General features: G+C 42.6%; 2 protein-coding genes across 4 annotated transcripts in view; both read left to right on the top strand.

Annotated features, from left to right (window-relative positions):
• slc16a10 (solute carrier family 16 member 10) overlaps positions 1-8,405 on the top strand; it is a 56,736-nt gene extending 48,331 nt beyond the window's left edge. For all 3 annotated transcript variants that reach the window (XM_024377865.2, XM_024377867.2, XM_024377868.2), the window contains exons 4-6: positions 5,595-5,738; positions 6,001-6,229; positions 7,481-8,405. In XM_024377865.2, coding sequence (XP_024233633.1) covers positions 5,595-5,738; positions 6,001-6,229; positions 7,481-7,722 — 615 coding nt within the window. In that variant the 3' untranslated portion in view covers positions 7,723-8,405. The remainder of the gene's footprint in view (positions 1-5,594; positions 5,739-6,000; positions 6,230-7,480) is intronic.
• Positions 8,406-13,401: 4,996 nt separating this feature from the next.
• On the top strand, positions 13,402-19,178 carry mfsd4b (major facilitator superfamily domain containing 4B). Its single transcript, XM_024377864.2, has 4 exons — positions 13,402-14,245; positions 15,613-15,781; positions 16,239-16,355; positions 16,473-19,178. Exons 1-4 carry the CDS (start codon positions 13,955-13,957, stop codon positions 17,882-17,884), a joined length of 1,989 nt encoding a protein of 662 aa, XP_024233632.1. The 5' UTR covers positions 13,402-13,954; the 3' UTR covers positions 17,885-19,178.
• The last annotated feature ends 622 nt before the right edge of the window (positions 19,179-19,800 follow it).

Here is a 19,800-nt window from a genome sequence, read left to right as displayed (position 1 = left end):
CCTCCCCTCAATACGGTGCAGTCGTCCTGTCCCCTTTGCAGAAAAGCATCCCCAAAGAATGATGTTTCCACCTCCATGCTTCACGGTTGGGATGGTGTTCTTGGGGTTGTACTCATCCTTCTTCTGACTCCAAACACGGCGAGTGGAGTTTAGACCAAAAAGCTCTATTTTTGTCTCATCAGACCACATGACCTTCTCCCATTCCTCCTCTGGATCATCCAGATGGTCATTGGCAAACTTCAGACGGGCCTGGACATGAGCTGGCTTGAGCAGGGGACCTTGCGTGCGCTGCAGGATTTTAATCCATGACGGCGTAGTGTGTTACTAATGGTTTTCTTTGAGACTGTGGTCCCAGCTCTCTTTAGGTCATTGACCAGGTCCTGCCGTGTAGTTCTGGGCTGATCCCTCACCTTCCTCATGATCATAGATGCCCCACGAGGTGAGATCTTGCATGGAGCCCCAGACCGAGGGTGATTGACCGTCATCTTGAACTTCTTCCATTTTCTAATAATTGCGCCAACAGTTGTTTCCTTCTCACCAAGCTGCTTGCCTATTGTCCTGTAGCCCATCCCAGCCTTGTGCAGGTCTACAATTTTATCCCTGATGTCCTTACACAGCTCTCTGGTCTTGGCCATTGTGGAGAGGTTGGAGTCTGTTTGAGTGTGTGGACAGGTCTTTTATTCAGGTAACGAGTTCAAACGGGTGCAGTTAATACAGGTAATGAGTGGAGAACAGGAGGGCTTCTTAAAGAAAAACTAACAGGTCTGTGAGAGCTGGAATTCTTACTGGTTGGTAGGTGATCAAATACTTATGTAATGCAATAAAATGCAAATTAATGACTTAAAAATCATACAATGTGATTTTTGTTTTAAATTCCGTCTCTCACAGTTGAAGTGTACCTATGATAAAAATGACAGACCTCTACATGCTTTGTAAGTAGGAAAACCTGCAAAATTGGCAGTGTATCAAATACTTGTTCTTCTCACTGTATCTGGGGAAGGGTTGTAAACTATTTCTAGAGTGTTGAAAGTTTCCAAGAGCGCAATGGTCTCTATCATTGGGAAATGGGGAGAAAAAAATATGGAACTACCCAGACTCTGGTCGGACGGGGCTGCCAGCTCTAGGCAAACTGAGCAACCGGGCAAGAAGGACCTTGTTCAGGGAGGTTACTAAGAACCCAATGACCACTTTGGCCGAAATACAGAGTTCCTTGGCTGAGATTGAAGACTCAAAGCTGTAATTGCTGCTAAAGGTGCTTCTACAAAGCATTCACTCAGGGGTGTGAGTACTTGGTGCCTTCAAAAAATATTCATACTCCTTATGCCACATTTTGTTGTTACAGCCTGATTTTTAAATTGATTTAATGGATTTTGTTCTCAGCCATCTGCATATTAATACCCCATAATAACAAAGTGAAAATGTGTTTTTAGAAATGTTTGCACATTTTATTGAAAATGTAATATACATATCTCATTGACATGAGTATTCCCCCTGAGTCAATACAAGTTAGAATCACCTTTGGCAGTAATTACAGCTGTTAGTCTTTCTGGGTAAGTCTGTAAGAGCTTTCCACACCTGGATTGTACAATAAAAAATAAATAAAAAATGTAATCCTCAAGCTCCGTCAAGTTAGTTGTTGATCACTGCTAGACAGCCATTTAAGTCTTGCCACAGATTTTCAAGCCAATTTACGTCAAAAGGCCACTCACTGTAGTCCTGGTAAGCAGCTCCAGTGTATATTTGGCATTGTGTTTTAGGTTATCGTCCTGCTGAATTTAGTTAATCAAATCAAGTTTTATTGGTCCCATACACGTGATTAGCAGATGTTATTGCGTGTGTCGCGACATGCTAGGACTAAGATACCATAGAACCGTATAGAATACAGTTGAAGTCGGAAGTTTACATACACCTTATACATTTAAGCTCAGGTTTTCACAATTCCTGACATTTAATCCTCATACAAATTCCCTGTCTTAGGTCAGTTAGGATCACCACTTTATTTTAAGAATGTGAAATGTCAGAATAATAGTAGTGATTTATTTCAGCTTTTATTTCTTTCATCACATTCCCAGTGGTTCAGAAGTTTACATATACTAAAATTAGTATTTGGTAGCATTGCCTTTAAATTGTTTAACTTGGGTAAAATGTTTTGGGTAGGCTTCCATAAGCTTCCCACAAAAAGTTGGGTGAATTTTGGCCCATTCCTCCTGACAGTTGGTGTAACTGAGTCAGGTTTGTAGGCCTCCTTGCTCTCACATGCTTTTTCAGTTCTGCCCACAAATAGGATTGAGGTCAGGGCTTTGTGCCGGCCACTCCAATACCTTGACTTTGTTGCCCTAAAGCCATTTTGCCACAACTTTGGAAGTATGCTTGGGGTCATTGTCCATTTGGAAGACCCATTTGCGACCAAGCTTTAACTTCCTGACTGATGTCTTGAGATGTTGCTTCAATATATCCACATAATTTTCCTTTCTCATGATGCCATCTATTTTGTGAAGTGCACCGGTCCCTCCTGCAGCAAAACACCCCCACAACATGATGCTGTCACCCCCGTGCTTCACGGTTGGGATGGTGTTCTTCGGCTTGCAAGCCTCCGCCTTTTTCCTCCGAACATAACAATTGTCATTATTGCCAAACAGTTCTATTTTTGTTTCATCAGACCAGAGGACATTTCTCCAAAAAGTATGATCTTTGTCCCCATGTGCAGTTGCAAACCGTAGTCTGGCTTTTTTATGGCTGTTTTGGAGCAGTGGCTTCTTCCTTGCTAAGCGGCCTTTCAGGTTATGTCGATATAGGACTCGTTTTACTGTGGATATAGATCCCTTTGTACCTGTTTCCGCCAGCATCTTCAGAAGCTCCTTTGATGTTGTTCTGGGATTGATTGGCACTTTTCGCACCAAAGTACGTTCATCTCTAGGAGACCGAACGCATCTCCTTCCTGAGCGGTTTGATGGCTGCGTGGTCCCATGGTGTTTATACTTGCATGCTGTTGTTTGTACAGATGAACGTCGTACCTTTAGGCGTTTGGAAATTGCTCCCAAGGATGAACCAGACTTGTGGTTTTGGTTTTGGCTGATTTTTCTTTTGATTTTCCTATAATGTCAAGCAAAGAGGCACTGAGTTTGAAGGTAGGCCTTGAAATACATCCACAGGTACACCTCCAATTGACTCAAATTATGTCAATTAGCCTATCAGAAGCTTCTAAAGCCATGATGACATTTTCTGGCATTTTCCAAGATGTTTAAAGGCACAGTCAACTTAGTGTATGTAAACTTCTGACTCACTGGAATTGTGATACAGTGAAATAGTCTGTCTGTAAACAATTGTTGGAAAGATTACTTGTGTCATGCACAAAGTAGATGTCCTAACCGACTTCCCAAAACTATAGTTTGTTAACAAGAAATGTTTTGGAGTGGTTGAAAAACAAGTTTTAATGACTCCAACCTAAGTGTTTGTAAACTTCTGACTTCAACTATATGTAAACATTATTAAAGTGACTAGTGTTCCATTCCTTAGAATGGCCAGTAATTTCTAGTCTCTGCCTATAGGCAGCATCCTCTAATGTGCTAGTGATGGCTGTTTTTCAGTCTCTCGGTCCCAGCTTTGATGCACCTGTACTGACCTCGCCTTCTGGATGATAGCGGGGGGAACGGGCAGTGGCTCGGGTGGTTGATGATCTTTTTGGTCTTCAGATGCTTTAGGTGTCCTGGAGGGTGGGTCGTTTGACTCCGGTAATGCGTTGGGCAGACCGCACCACCCTCTGGAGAGCCTTGCGGTTGCGGGAGGTGCATTTGCCATACCAGGTGGGGATGCAGCCCGAGAGGATGCTTTCAATTGTGTATCTGTAAAAGTTAGAGGGTTTTAGGTGACGAGACAAATTTATATAGCCTCCTGAGGTTGAAGAAGCTCTGTTGCGCCTTCACCACACTGTCGGTGTGGGTGGTCCATTTCAGTTTGTCAGTGACGTGTACGTCAAGGAGCTTGACGCTTTCCACCTTCTCCACTGCGGTCCTGTCGCTGTAGATAGGGGGTGCACCCTCTGCTGTGTCCTGAAGTCCACGATCATCTCCGTTTTGCTGATGTTGAGTGAGTTGTTGTTTTCCAGGCACCACACTCCCAGTGTCTGTTGGAAAGCAGACTGAACCAGGTTTTCTCTAGGATTTTGCTCTCCCGTTTTCTTTTTATCAACAAAACAAACTCCCTAGGCCTTGCCGATGGCAAGCATACCCATAACATGACACAGCCACCACCATGCTTGAACATTTGAAGAGTGGTACTCAGTAATGTGTTGTGTTGAATTTGCCCCAAACATAATGCTTCGTATTCAGGACAAAGTGAATTTCTTTGCCACATTTGATCCAGTTTTACTTTAGTGCCTTATTGAAGACAGGATACATGTTTTGGATTATTTGTTTTCTGTACAGGCTTCCTTTTCGCTCTGTCATTTAGGTTAGTGTTGTGGAGAAACTACAATGTTGTTGATCCATCAGTTTTCTACTATCACAGCTATTAAACTATTAACTGTTTTAAAGTCAGCATTGGCCTCATGGTGAAATCCCTGAGCGGTTTCCTTCCTCTGTGGCAACTGAGTTAGGAAGGACGCCTGTATCTTTGTAGTGGCTGGGTGTATCGATACACCATCCAAAGTGTCATTAATAATTTCAGCATGTTCAAAAGGATATTCAATGTCTCCTTTTTAAATATATATTTTATTAAATGTACCCATCTACCAATAGGTGCCCTTTGCAAGGCATTGGAAACCCTCCCTGGTCTTTGGCTGAATCTGTGTTATAAATTCACTGCCCGACTAAGGGCCCTTTATGGATATGAGGTAGTCCAGAGATGAGGTAGTCATTCAGAAACATGTCAAACGCTATTATTGCACAGTGCACAGTCCATGCAACTTATTATGTGACCTGTTTAAACACATTTTTACTCCGGAACTTATATAGGCTTGCCATAACAATGGGGTTGAATACTTATTGACTCCAGACATTTCTGCTTTAAATGTTTTATTCAATTTTGTTAACTTTTGTAAAAACATAATTCTACTTTGATATTCTGTGTAGGCCAGTGATACAAAATCACAATTTTAATAAATGTTTCATTCAGGCTGTGTAACAACATTTTTAAAAAGTCAAGTGGTGTGAATACTTTCTGAAGGCCCTGTATGTATAACTGTGGTGGCTGGGAGATGGTGGTGGCTTCACTGAGTTGTACGAATGGCGCACCCTGCCTTCCCCACTTCTGAAAAAGGAGTGGTGTAGAGGGAGGACTCCTCGGGGGTATGCCTGAAGACTGCGCCCCCCCCCCACTCACAACTACAAACACATACTGTATACTCTCACAAACATGTAGATCCTCCTTATAGCACATTGAACACAATGTGCCAAGACCATTGTTCTATGTTCCATATATCTTACCATCGCTCTTATGACGTCTAGAAAGTGATCCATTGTAAGCATCTACTAGCCTTTTGTGTCGGTTTTCCACTAGACGTGCCATTTGATTCGGCCATAAGTGCATGTGGCAGCTGTGTTCTGATGTGACTGAGTACTGATGAGACGCTTGTGTCCTTTGCGTCTGTCCCATAGATGAAGCATGTTGAGGAGCGCTTCGGAGAAGACGCCAACAAGGAGGTTCTGCTCATGTGCATCGGCGTCACGTCCGGCGTGGGCCGCCTCATCTTCGGCCGGGTGGCTGACTACGTACAGGGAGTTAACAAAGTCTACCTGCAGGTAAAGTCTACTAACCTCGGTCTTGCACAGGTCATGACTAGGTCTAAGATACCCTATTCCCCATATAGGGCACTACTTCTGGCCCGATGACACCCCACTCTCCATAAAGTCTACTATGTGTAGAATTTAGGGTGTCCTTTCAGATGTAGCCTGAACCCCATGTCATAACCATTACTCTGATTTAATGCAAAGAAGCAATGCTGCTGTGTGCATCACATTCATGTCACCTCTCTGACATCCCCTCCGGTCTCCTCCCGCCCAGGTGTCTTCGTTTATCGTCATCGGCGTGATGTCCATGATGATCCCTCTGTGTCATGTGTTCGGGGGGCTGATCGCGGTGTGTCTGCTCATGGGCCTGTTCGACGGCTGTTTCATCTGCATCATGGCCCCCATCGCCTTCGAGCTGGTGGGCTCTCAGAACGTGTCCCAGGCCATCGGCTTCCTGCTGGGCATGATGTCTGTGCCCATGACCGTGGGGCCTCCTATTGCAGGTACAGTTAAGCAGTTAAGCCGGTTAGCCGCGTCTGAGATGGCATCTTCCGGGGGGGGGAGGGTAGGAAAGTTAGTATGAGGCAGGAAAAAGTTAAATCAATCATAGAGCCACTGAATTGGTTAGACTGTACTGTTTGAAAGATATTAGCATTTAGCTTGACGCTGTAAAACGTTTCTCCCTGGAGTATGATTCTGAGCTTTAGTTGTTTTTCTCTAAACCCTTGGTTCCACCTGGTGTTTCTGTGCAACTGTGAAAGTGAAACACTCCATACTCTACCATACACAAAGGAACCTAAAGAAATCGATTCAGAACATGGCAACTTTGCACCTTCTACAATTACAACTTGAAATGAGTAGAGACATTATCTTGTGAATATGATACTTGTGTATGAAGTTCTATACCTTGTGGAAGATACATACATTTCACCACTGGAATGTTGACTGCACAGATGTCCATTTATGTTAATCTCGTTCTAATTTGGATATCATTCATATCCACATGAGTCATGTGCAACCTGTTTGCACTGTATTACAGAAAAAGGCATCAGGTTTTTTCTCTGAAATAGACTAGCATTCCAGGAAGAGAGGGACACAGGGTGGTAGAAGCAGGTAATGCAGGAAGTCATGCAACCTAGTGATGTTAAGGGAAGGAAACCACAATCCACAAGGGGGGTCAGACAGAGGGGCCTAAATAGCCCTGACCCCAATCCACTCTGTCTTCACTAGCCAGTAATAGTCAGCTCTTTGTATTAAGAGTGGGTATACACTAACCTACTACCACTGGGCAAAAGCTGGTTGAATCAATGTTGTTTTCATGTAATTTCAACCAAAACGATATGTTGAATCCTTGTGGAAAACTGATTGGATTTGCAAAAAATCATCAACATAAGGGCATTTGGGGGGGGTTTTCACCCAAATTTTTACCTAAATCCAATAACATGATTTATTTAAATTTCACTGTGAATTCCCATTAGTTGACAACTCAAACAAATGTAAATCAAAACTAGACGTTGAACTGACGTCTCTGCCCAGTGGGTACTTGGTATCACTCTGTCCTAGCTCGGATAAGCCTACCTTTTTGTTTTATATCTGAAAGGACCAAATAAAGGTGTTCACTGTGGTTTGAACTTATGGGGTTATGGACTCAGGACTGGGGCATGCTATTGCTGACCTGTGGGGTTTGTTCCTTGTCTTTAGGACACCAAATGATAATGGATGAATGAGTCCCAGATATTGATCTCTCTCTCTAGGGTTCCTGAGGGACAGGCTGGGGAGTTATGACGTGGCCTTCTATTTGGCTGGTATCCCGCCTATCGTCGGTGGGGCCGTGCTGTGTCTGATCCCCTGGGTGGAGGCTAGACGTATCAGGAGAGAGCAGGAGGAGGCAGCCAAAGATGGCACCCAGGAGCAGATGCTGGAGTTCAAGAGGAACAGTGGGGGTCAGGGAGATGCACTAGCAGTGAAGACCGCAACCCCCGAATCTGTCATCTAAGTCTCCCAAAACACACTCAAAACAAAGATGCACCTTGACATATTCACATTCATATTCACTCACAGGAACTTGGAACTGCTGATTTATTGTATTTTTGTATGAAACAAGTATAGATTAAATATGTATTGACCCGTGTATGTGTAAACAATATTTTAATGGCTGCTTTTGCAGGAGAATGTGGGGCAAATGCTGAAGTAATACTACATATCAGTTATACACATAGATACTCAACAAACACAATTGAACATGAAGGTGATCTTGAAGAGCTATGCATCTGATTGTTTTCCAATCTTGCAGCTGTTGAATTAACTTGAAGGTTAAAATGGAAAATGAGAATCTCACTTGTTTTAATATTTCTTACAAGGGAACGCACACTTTACTTGGGTGCTCTTTGAAGTCTGCAACTACTTATTTACATGAGAATAAGCAGTGGCCAGCCTCGCTAGAAAATTCCCTCGTTTTCGATGTGCATTTAAAAAAAATAATTTTAAGGATCATTCTCGTCATTGCCGAGAAATGTTCAATACAAGCTTGAATATAGTTTTTAGGCTTTGCAGAATTTTGAAAAGAAAAACAAACTAGATTTATTGGGTTTGTTGAAAAATATATATTTCCAATAAACGCTAGGGACATATAATTAACCATATATGGTAAAAGAAACTGTAATATATCTAAGTTTAAAATTTTTTTTTTTAAATTATCCCATAAGTAGTATAGGTAAGTAAAGTGTGTTTGGGACACAGATGTTGCTTGTCTTGACAACAGTGTAACAAAGAATCTACTGCTAAGTAGAATTTAACTGGGGGAAAACAGCTGCTTTTTAAAAGTCAATCCTTTTCTGTTTATAGCACAGAGTGATCTGTGGGGGATTGATACTCTCATAAAACATGCCAAGATTGTGAATTTGTGAGTAATGAGGTATGACCTGACCATACAATATCACTTCAAAGAAGTGCTTTATGAGATAATGGGTGGGGAGGTAGTTAGTTCCTAGTGGTTGTAGGGCTTACTATTGTCTTAGTTTTCAAGGCCACCTTGAAGGTGCTTGAGCACCTCAAGGGAGCAGCTTGAAGCACAATTATAGCGTCCCACCCATGAAATATGAAACGTCATCTCAAGGCTGCAGTACTCTGGACCTGAAATAAGCCTGACTTTACCTGAGGCTGTGTTCAGTCGTTAGTATCTCTGATACAGTATAACTTGAATGCGCCGTACACAGTGCCTGAGAATCCTTTTCAGTGTTTTTGAACCGGAACCACCATTGTCATTTTGTAATCATTAGTTTATAGCAGCTCAGAACAGGATTCTCAAACGGTACGTCTGCTTGTCTGACTATGCAACGTGAGTAAAGGATGAACGTCAGTGTTGATTATAAGGAGTAATTGACATGAAACGGAGATGAATGAATTATGAATAGATTTTCTATTGTTGATGGCAGTATTTTGTCCAGCACAGGCTAGTAAACCAATGTTATATTTTCATATCTTCTAATTGTAGTAGGCTCACTCTGTCCACCATATTTGAAATGTAATTTGATATGTAATCATTGACAAATGTGACCATTAGTCAAGTTAACCATTGACTATGTGCTCAGTTCATTAGCCTTTTATTAGGAAAAATATATTTGTTTTAATTATATTTTTCATATTTGTATTTTTTTTTTTTCTAGAATTTGTTTAGCGGCTGATGTCATGCCATAATTAATTGGTGCTTTCCTTTCTCATTATTTGACGTTTTGAAGACCAAAACAACCTTTTGTATTGATTATTTTGGGTGTGCCCTTAATGTAAAGAAAATGGCTGATTGTCTATGGTCAATTCTATTTGCCAAAGCACCACCTTCAGGATAGTTTATTAGGCCTTTCAAACATGTTATGTTTCAAATCACCCTCCTGAATTTCAACAATCATTGATAATTTATAAAGATTGCTCTTGGAGAACTTGAAGACCCACAACTTTTACAGCGTAGGATTTTGACTTGACAATCCCTTGACCACTAAGCACGCAGAAAAGTCATAACTTATCAAAATCCAAACTATCCAGCTCTGTAGGTCATTGGTTTCACCAAGGCAAGACTTGTGACACAATCTACCTCGGATGTCATGCAAATATCTAGTATTTTCTCCTACACAGTATTTGCAAGACAGAAAGAGGCTTTCAGTTCAAACCATTACAAAACATGACCATCGCGTGTTGTTTGGGCAATATTTCCCTTCCACTGTGTGTCTTTATACAGTCGATATCCAAACATTAGGAGAGACTCTGTAAAAGAGTCTTACAGCTTCCTAGCCATCACTGTTTGCTCTGAACGGGATTGCTGCCTATCTGTACCACAGAAAAGTGTTTGTCTGAGAAGTACAGTACTTTGGTGGAATTTGTGACCAGGGAAATGCAAATAAATGATTAATTCTGAGAAGAAAAAGTTGCTATCTTGAACTTAAATCTTGCTTTGGGAATGATCTGGGGATTTTATTATTTGTTCTATCGATGTGAGAATTAGATAATACCCATGTCACATGGAATGTTTCGGATACATCTTTTTGTTTTTCTAACCAGAGCATACATTTCTATTAGGGAAATGTCCAATTTATATATTTGTTTTATCAAGTCTTGTTTAATTTTAAGTTCATATTTTAGTTATAATTGCTATATTATTATTCTTACTTTACATCCTAGACATACGCAGTTGCACAATTCACCGATGAAAGCCTCAGGTAATTTCTCAAGTAATAGAAATTCCTGAAATTGTACCCTGGAGGTTTTACTGAGATACCTCTTTGCCATACACATCTTAGTAATTATTCATTACATTATCTCGTACTGAATTAATTCCTTGGCATCCAAAGAAGTTTGTCACCTTTTGGGAATGTTCCAGTATTTTAGATCCTATGAAGAGAATTGAAAGATTTAGTTTATGCATGTTATATTTTTTTGTTTAGTGGCTAAAGTCCAAATTCAACAGCATATTGTTTGAAATGATTCAATGAACATGTTTCTAGTTACATATGCAGGTTCTATATAGATTTTATTCAAACTCTTTTGCTCTTCACAGGTGTAATTCTGAGTGTATATCTATGCCTAATGCAACTAGAGTTCTACCACACTGTAATGTCACAAAAAAGATCAACTTTGCGGCTTTCACTTTTACCCCATGTTATGTGCATTGTTGTTCTCTCATTTTGTTGTTCACAGATAGTTTATTTCTTTACAGATACAGTATATATAAATGTCTTTCAAATACACATTTTATATTGCTGATCATTAAAATCTCTTTGCTTTATGTAGTTATTTCATCATTTTATTGCTTTTCTAATTGCCTTCATCATTTTATTGCATTATTTAATGTTTTAATTTGATTGTATGATAGTACCATGACATATTACATATGTACAACTGAAATTAAAGTACATTTTTAACAAAGTAAGGATATGTTAAAGTTAGTTTTTTTCCCCCTTGAGTTTCTCATGATTCATCACTCTCCAGTTGCATCATGGGAAAATTATACCTCCTAATTTGAGCCTAACAATGTCTCTGTCAACCTATAGGGCCTGGTTTATTTAAGCTACTTTATGCATGTACACATACTGGAAAAACAAAGTGTTTGCTGTAATCCAATGTCAATACCGGACCATCCTTCCTCTTAACACATGTTTCTCACACGTCTGTCATACGGGGAAGTCCGACTCTTGTCAAAGCAAGCCAGCAAGTATAGATGGCCAATCTGCGTGTCCAAGCACGACTCCAACACCATTAAGTTTGCTGACGACACAACGGTGGTAGGCCTGATCACCGACAACGATGAGGCAGGCTATAGGGAGGAGGTCAGAGACCTGGTAGTGTGGTGCCAGGACCCCAACCTCTCAACGTGAGCAAGACAAAGGAGCTGATCGTGGACTACAAGAAAAGGAGGGCCGAACACGCCCCCGTTTCACATCGACGGGGCTGTAGTAGAGTGGGTTGAGATTTTCAAGTTCCTTGGTGTCCACATCACCAACAAACTATTATGGTCCAAACACACCAAGGCAGTTGTGAAGAAGGCACGACAACACCTTTTCCACCTCCGGAGACTGAAAAGATTTGACATGAGTTCCCAGATTCTCAATAAGTTATATAGCTGCACCATCGAGAACATTCTGACTGGTTGCATCAACGCCTGGTATGGCAACTGCTCGGCATCCGACCCTAAGGCGCTACAGAGGGAAGTGCGTACGGCCCAGTACATCACTGGGGCCAAGCTTCCTGCCATCTGGGACCTATATATTAGGAGGTGTCAGAGGAAGGCACAAAAAATGGTCAAAGACTCCAAGTCACCTAAGTCATGGACTGTTCTCTCTGCTACCGCACGGCAAGCAGACTGTACATGAGCGCCAAGTCTAGGTCCCAAAAGGCTCCTTAACAGCTTCTACCCCTAAGCCATAAGACTGCTGAACAATTAATTAAATGGCCACCCGGATTGACCCCCCCCCCGCGCCTTTTGTTTTTATACTGCTGCTACTTGCTGTTTATTATCTATGTATAGTCACTTTACCCCTACCTACATGTACAAATTACCTCAGCCACTGACTCTGTACCCCATGTATATTGCCTCGTTATTGTTATTTTATGTTACTTGTATACATTTATTTTTCCTTTAGTTTATTTAGTAAATGTTTTCTTAACTCTTTTCTTAACTGCATTGTTTGGTTAAGTGCTTTGTAAGTAAGCATTTCACGGTACACCTGTTGTATTCTGCACATGTGACAAATACAATTTGTATAGAAGGGCAATCTTCAGAAGATGTGAAGACATTTTCAGTAAATGTAGACATTCTTACAAGTATAATTACCTTTTCTTGCATGTAAAGCAAAACTATTCGTAAGGAAAACGTCATTTCTATTATGACTTCTAGAGGTCCTTGTTTCCGACGACAATTTCAATCATACGACTACTACTTCCTATACGCTGACGTGTCAGCTGAGCCAATCATCCATGGAACCACATCGTAGAAGCAAAGATTTGTATAACTAAACCAAGATAGACAACAGACTGTCGTTTCCAATGGGAACAAATTAGTCATAGTGGGCAGAACCAGCTAGGTGGGCAGAGCCAAGCACGAGCTAGCGAGATCCTATTGGCGCGTTCTAGCAGATATCTGCATATTTCCGTTAGGGAACGCCTCCTCTGAAGTGCGCGTGTGCTTGATTCACCATTGCACTCCTAAACAACGCGATTTTTTTTTTTAAATTGCAAAGTCTACAAAACTTTGTCCACTCTGTTCATAACATATTGTAGTTTTAGGAACAGAAAACTGTATTGAGATCAAATGTTTCATCTATGAGAAAATGTGCAGAATGTCAGCCAAAATCCATCTCGTTCCATCTTCTCCTACTGCCGGCCAGTGGGCTTCCTCTCACTACCACATTTGGTAATGAGTGGAAACGCTAAGCGGATGCTTCACATTTATACATCCGGTGAGATATCTGTCTCACTGTGGTATTAGGCTTTTGCCGCGTTCACATACTAGCCGAAAAACTAGGAAACTCGTATATAACTACAACCAGTTACCAAGTCAGAAATTAACGAGTTTCCTAGTTCTGGCTAGCATCTGAACGCGGCATATACCGCAGCCACCATTCTCCCGGATGACAGAATGAACCGAAGGGGTATATCGACCTCGCCAACTTGTAGTCCTAAATAAAAAACGGAAATCCGTTACCTCTGGCTCGTTCAGCCATTCACATGGGGAAAATGAATGAGGAAAGAATATGGTTTTGGGGTAAAGGCGGAAAATAAAGTCTGAGGTTAGCACAGGTTTAGGAGATCCTATACGTTTTGTTCTATGAGATGATATCAGTCAGTTAATATGACCTTTAAAAATTATGAAGACTTTTATGTGCTTTTTTTCTTCTTCATAAACGCTTAAAAGTGCACAAAAAAGTGACGTTAGCTGAACAAAACGAATAATATATCCCAAGCCTGTGTTTACCACGTACCTTATTTTCGGCATTTATCCAAAAACCCTACAAAAACTCATTCATTTTGTACAACGAACCATGGCGGAGTTGGTGCATACAAAAAGACGCCATTACTATTTATCTCTATAACAGAGTAGGATTTCAGAACGTGTCGTTCACTGAAGGCGCACCCGGTCAGTGCGCGTAGTTTGTTTACCAACTGCGCTGGCGCAAACTTGTCAATATTGCCAACCAGCAGGACTCAAACAAAGACGTTAGCCATAATTTAACAGCTCGACCATGTCTGCCTCGGCCGCCAGAGATCCTGTTGCTAAAAAGAAGCATGTTCGTTTCGCTAGAATGGAGGAGGATGATGATGATAACGATGACCAAGAGGAAGATACTCTGTTTGACAAGAGGAAGGACACGAGACGAGGGCTGAAGAGTGTAATGAAAGGGAGGAAGAGAAGTTCGAAGTCAGAATTCGATGATGAGGTTGAAATCATCGATGGAGGTGGCAAGGCCAGCGGTTCTGGAGGCTGCAGCAGCTGGATGATCACCTTAGCGCTCTGTGCGTCATTCCTCGGCCTGGTAATGATGAATGCTTTTGATTAGGCTAGTAGGCCAGCGAAGGGACTGAATTGGAACCAGTCTGTCATCATATGTACCTTTTTATATCTGAGAATTGAATAGGGTCTCTGGTTTTATTGCATAGTTTGTTTTACATGGACATTATTGTTCTGGTTGTTTCTCTATCACCATATCTTCACTAAAACTAAAATACAGGTTTTCTGTACGTGTTTTCAATTTTACATGAGTCTCACATGGTCAGTAACTATTCCTATTCCCATTCGATAATATCTAGCATTTCCAAGATTCATTCATTAGTTCATTAGTTATGTGATTGTGGTTGTTTTAGTGGCATTTAAGACAATGGTTACTTTCTTATTCTCAGGTAAAATGAGCGTATATTCTGAATGAGCCGGATTTGCATTTCATGGCTGTAAAACTAGCTCTTCAACTTAAGAACAGGTTTAAAAGGTTCCGCCCCTTTTTTCCCTTCAAATTTTCGCCTAAAATGACATACCCAAATCTAACTGCCTGTAGCTCAGGACCTGAAGCAAGAATATGCATATTCTTGATACCATTTGAAAGGAAACACATTGAAGTTTGTGAAAATGTGAAATGAATGTAGGAGAATATAACACATTAGATCTGGTAAAAGATAATACAAATACATGTTTGTATTTTTTTTGTAACATCTTTGAAATGGAAGAGAAAGGCCATAATGTATTATTCCAGCCCAGGCGCAATTTAGGCCACTAGATGGCAGCAGTGTATGTGCAAAGTTTTAGACTGATCCAATGAACCATTGCATTTCAGTTCAAAATGTTGTATCAAGACTGCACAAATGTGCCTAATTGGTTTATTAATACATTTTCAAGTTCATAACTGTGCATTCTCCTCACACAATAGCATGGTATATTGCAGACAGTGCAGTTAAATTAACACGAATTTAAGCTTTCTGCCAATATCAGATATGTCTATGTTCTGGGATTTTTTTGTTGTTACTTACAACCTCATGCTAATCGCATTAGCCTACGTTAGCTCAACCGTCCCGCGGGGAACCCACCAATCCTATAGGGGTTAATTAATTAAGCTTTTACTTTTTGGCACCTGTCCAAAGGTACAATTTCGAATAACTGCCGCCTTCCCGAAAGGGAAATAAAAACCCAAAATGTCACACTTTATATTATTTACCATTGGCTGCCACAAATAAAGTTCAAAATACCCTTAGAATATTACTGTATGTATCCTAGAAAAATGTATCCTAGAATATGATGATGGCCCTAGACGCTACCACTGTTTGCCTAAGAACTTGGAGAAAGCTCTGAGATATGCACTTACTTATACTTGCCTGTAGTACAGTGTACTAGTTTATTATGTATGTTTTCCAGGGGATGAGTATCTCTGTCTTAGGCCCCACATTTCAAGACCTTGCCATCAACGTCAACCAGAACATCAGCAACATCTCCTACATCTTCGTAGGCCGCTCAATGGGCTATATAGGCGGCTCTGTGTTGTCCGGGATTCTCTTTGACTGCATGAACAGCCATCTGCTGCTGGGTATGTCTAACAGACTAAAATATACCTAGACTTAACTAAAATACAAATACATGGTGTCCATTGGCTCTGAAAAACATTAACCTCTAAGATATTGTTGTGGTCCTGTGTGGCTATGAGTTCATAGAGCATGGCGCTAGCCATGCCAGGATCATACGTTTGATTCCTGCCCAGGCCACCCATACGAAATATGTATACACGCATGATTGTGAGTCGCTTTGGATAAAACCGTCTGCTAAATGGCATTTATTATTATTAATATTAGTATTATTATGTTAGTATACAGTATGCATTTGATGTTGTTGTTATTATTATATTAGTATACAGTATGCACAGTGAATGCACCACCTTTGCTTGTCAAAGAATGCCAATGGTTGTTTTTGTGGGTGCTCATGACTTTTATATGGTGCATGCTGGTTGAATACACCCCACTGCTCCTAACACTGTATCTTCTCCACAGGCCTCTCCATGCTGGTCACAGCGTTTGGGATGTTTGCCATCCCTTTCTCTAAGACGGCCCTTCTCCTCACTGCCCTGATGTCCAGTATTGGAGTTTCCATGGGCTTTCTAGATACAGGTGCAGTTAATCCCATAGTCTTTATCTTTAAGACAGTAAATACGTATCTACTGCACACAGTACAAGAAGTGGTAGTCAGTGAATGTCTCTGATGCTGTTTATTGTCCTCTCTGGTAGGTGGTAATGTCCTGATCCTGCAGACGTGGGGGGATCAGGCTGGCCCCCACATGCAGGCCTTGCACTTCAGCTTCGCTGCTGGGGCCTTCGCCTCGCCCATCATCGCCAAGCTGCTGTTTGGAACGGACCTGGACGTGGCTACAAACAGCAGCATGGAAGCCTCGGTGGCAAACTCCACCTCCCCATCTGTCACAGACCACGTGCCCCAAACCGTGTCCTCTCCTACGGTTATTCGCTTCGTCCACAGTAGCAGCACCCTCAAGTCCATGTGGGCCTACGTTGTGATCGGTGGTTTCATCCTGTTCGTCTCCCTCGTCTTCTTCATCCTTTACGCCCGCCACAGCCCCTCTAGTGGTAGGGCCCAGACCCCCTCAGGGAAACCCCTGGTGTCCAAGCACCACAACGCACTCATCGCTATGCTCTTTGTCTTCTTCTTCTGGTACGTGGGGGCCGAGGTGGCGTACGGCTCCTTTATCTTCACCTATGCTAAGGATTACATTCATATGGCCGAGGCCCAGGCAGCAGGGCTCAACTCCCTGTTCTGGGGAACGTTCGCTGCCGGCCGGGGCCTGGCCATCTTCTTTGCGACCTGCATGCACCCAGGCACCATGATTCTACTGAGCCTGGTGGGCTGCACCCTGTCCTCCCTATTCCTCACCCTCTTCAACAGCAACAGGGTGGCCCTGTGGGTCTGCACTGGTGTCTACGGTGCCTCCATGTCGACCACTTTCCCCAGTGGGATCTCCTGGGTGGAGCAGTACACCACGGTGACCGGGCGCTCTGCTGCGGTGTTCGTGGTGGGGGCGGCCCTGGGAGAGATGGTGCTGCCCGCCCTAGTGGGCTTCCTACTGGGAAGGATCCATGATCAGCCCTTGCTAATGTACCTGGCCCTGGGCACCGCCACCATCACCTCTATCCTCTTCCCCTTCATGTTCTGGCTGGCCTCGTCCCCCAGCGGCCCCGGTAGGACACCTCGCACCAGGAGCCACATGGAGCCTGACGACAGCGAGTACCGCCAAGCCTTGCTGGACTCGGGTGCAAATGATGAGGAAGAGGAGCAGGAGCAGCAGCGGGAACAGGATGACGAGGCCGACCAGTGGAATGACGCCGACTTCGAGGTCATCGAGATGGATGACGCCAGCCTTATGATCTCTCCTAATAAAGCGGCGCTCTCTTCTCCGAGCAAAGCGCTATCTTTATCTCCTAATAAAGGGTTGTCATCTCCTAACAAAGGGCTTCCACCACCTGATGTTGCTGGGACATCAGGGGACACCACTGCCACATCTATCCCCGCTACTCTCCAGTCCCTAGAGCCAACAGTTGGGGCCTCTTTCTCAGACTCTATCTCTCTCCAGGGAGACTCACCCAGACGGAAACTGCTGCGTTCCCTGGACCGGCAGAAGAGAGACTAGGGGCTAGATTCAGTCAGATCAAGCATTAACCGGCGATTGCCGACACCCCCATAGCTGGTGTTTTGGTGGTGTATCTGCATTAGAGCTGTCAAATCGGAGCTGCTGCTCTCGTGGTCATTGTCACAAAGCCATACTCGTCCCACTCATGTTAGAAGTCCAGAACGACAAAGTGTAGATTATGTAGAAATAATGACGCTCAAATGTAAAATCATTAAACAAATCGAAGTGTAGATTTATATCTCACATTCCACTAAACAACTTGTAAACAAGATGCATGGGATTTCTCTTAATGCGACTACGTGCAGCCAATGGCAAAATCCGCTTTAGGTATAATGCCGGGAGCCACTTGTGGATTTGACAGCTCTAATGCAGTTCCACCTCTGATACTCTGCCTGGGAGCCCGCTATTCAATCGGATTAACAGTAAGGCCGGGATTCAATCCTAAAGCCAGGATTGCATCCGATCGTGCTTTGTCTGCAATGTACTTTTTTAAAGGCAATTTCCTTGCGTTCAGAGACCACATTTACAGTCAATGCTGCATATGTCGAAATCACCTTTAAATTGTGCATTGTCACGAAGTGCGATCGGAATGAATACCGGCCTAAGGGCTCTAGTCTGGGAAATGCGCCATTACTCCAAGTGCTTTAAAGACGTTACTGTATTCTAGAAGAGCCATGGCTCCTTTCAGAAAAACTTGTCTGATTGTCCGTGACTAATCGGACCTGTTTAGTTTAACACACATGTAAATGTTTGATACTACAGATTTACAGTGCAATATAATTTACCCCACTCCTACACAGCTTATGTCTGCTACATCATTTGAAGCTGTATGCTGTGGTGGAAATGGAATTTGTTTAAACATTAAGACCCCTTGTAGCTGGTAATGAATTATAACAGTTACATTAGTGATTTCACAGTAGTGCAACACTAAACGTTTTTTTTCCTTTAGATATCCTAAAGAGGTCATTTTCTTTGTCATATTTATATTTAGTAAATATTTGAATTATCAGCCGTTAAAGATAGGAATTTTGAATCATTTGTTTTTGTCAGACCTTTGTTTGAATATATGTCGCATTCACGTGCTAGTTGGAACTAGGCAACTCAAACATGTTAGACTTGTTAACTCGTTGTAGAAAGATGTTCCCGAGTTTCCCACTTAGAAAGTATCAGAATCAAGCCTCTGGGCAAAGATGTAAAATCAAATCAAATTTTATTAGTCACATGCGCCGAATACAACAAGTGTAGACCTTACAGTGAAATGCTTACTTACGAGCCCCTAACCAACAATGAAGTTTAATTAGATGTTCAGGAGTCTTATGGCTTGAGGGTAGAAGCTGTTTAGAAGCCTCTTGGACCTAGACTTCGCGCACCGGTACCGCTTGCAAGCAGAGAGAACAGTCTAGGACTAGGGTGGCTGGAGTCTTTGACAATTTTTAGGGCCTTCCTCTGACACCGCCTGGTGTAGAGGTCCTGGATGGCAGGAAGCTTGGCCCCAGTGATGAACTGGGCCGTACGCCCCAACCTCTGTAGTGCCTTGCGGTCAGAGGCCGAGCAGTTGCTGTACCAGGCAGTGATTCAACCAGTCAGGATGCTCTCGATGGTTCAGCTGTAGAACCTTTTGAGGATCCATGTCAAATCTTTTCAGTCTCCTGAGGGGGAATAGGATTTGTTGTGCCCTCTTCACAACGGTCTTGGTGTGCTTGGACCATGTTAGTTTGTTGGTGATGTGGACGCCAAGGAACTTGAATCTCTCAATCTGCTCCACTACAGCCCCATCGATGAGAATAGGGGGGTGCTCCCTCCTTTTCCTGTAGTCCACAATCCTCCTTTGTCTTGATCACGTTGAGGGAGAGGTTGTTGTCCTGGCACCACACGGCCAGGTCTCTGACCTCCCTATAGGCTGTCTCGTCGTCGTC

This window comes from Oncorhynchus tshawytscha, linkage group LG18, assembly GCF_018296145.1.
Source record: "Oncorhynchus tshawytscha isolate Ot180627B linkage group LG18, Otsh_v2.0, whole genome shotgun sequence".
Taxonomy (NCBI): domain Eukaryota; kingdom Metazoa; phylum Chordata; class Actinopteri; order Salmoniformes; family Salmonidae; genus Oncorhynchus; species Oncorhynchus tshawytscha.
The sequence above is the reverse complement of the archived record's forward strand: the minus strand, read 5'-3'. Positions and strand labels throughout refer to the sequence as shown.

What these genes read in the sequence shown, in the direction of transcription:
- mfsd4b (XM_024377864.2), top strand. Translation starts at nt 13,955, where the DNA reads ATGTCTGCCTCGGCCGCCAGAGATCCTGTTGCTAAAAAGAAGCATGTT. An exon ending in GTGCGTCATTCCTCGGCCTG is followed by an intron (nt 14,246 to 15,612) that starts GTAATGATGAAT and finishes TATGTTTTCCAG; the next exon opens with GGGATGAGTATCTCTGTCTT. An exon ending in CATGGGCTTTCTAGATACAG is followed by an intron (nt 16,356 to 16,472) that starts GTGCAGTTAATC and finishes CCTCTCTGGTAG; the next exon opens with GTGGTAATGTCCTGATCCTG.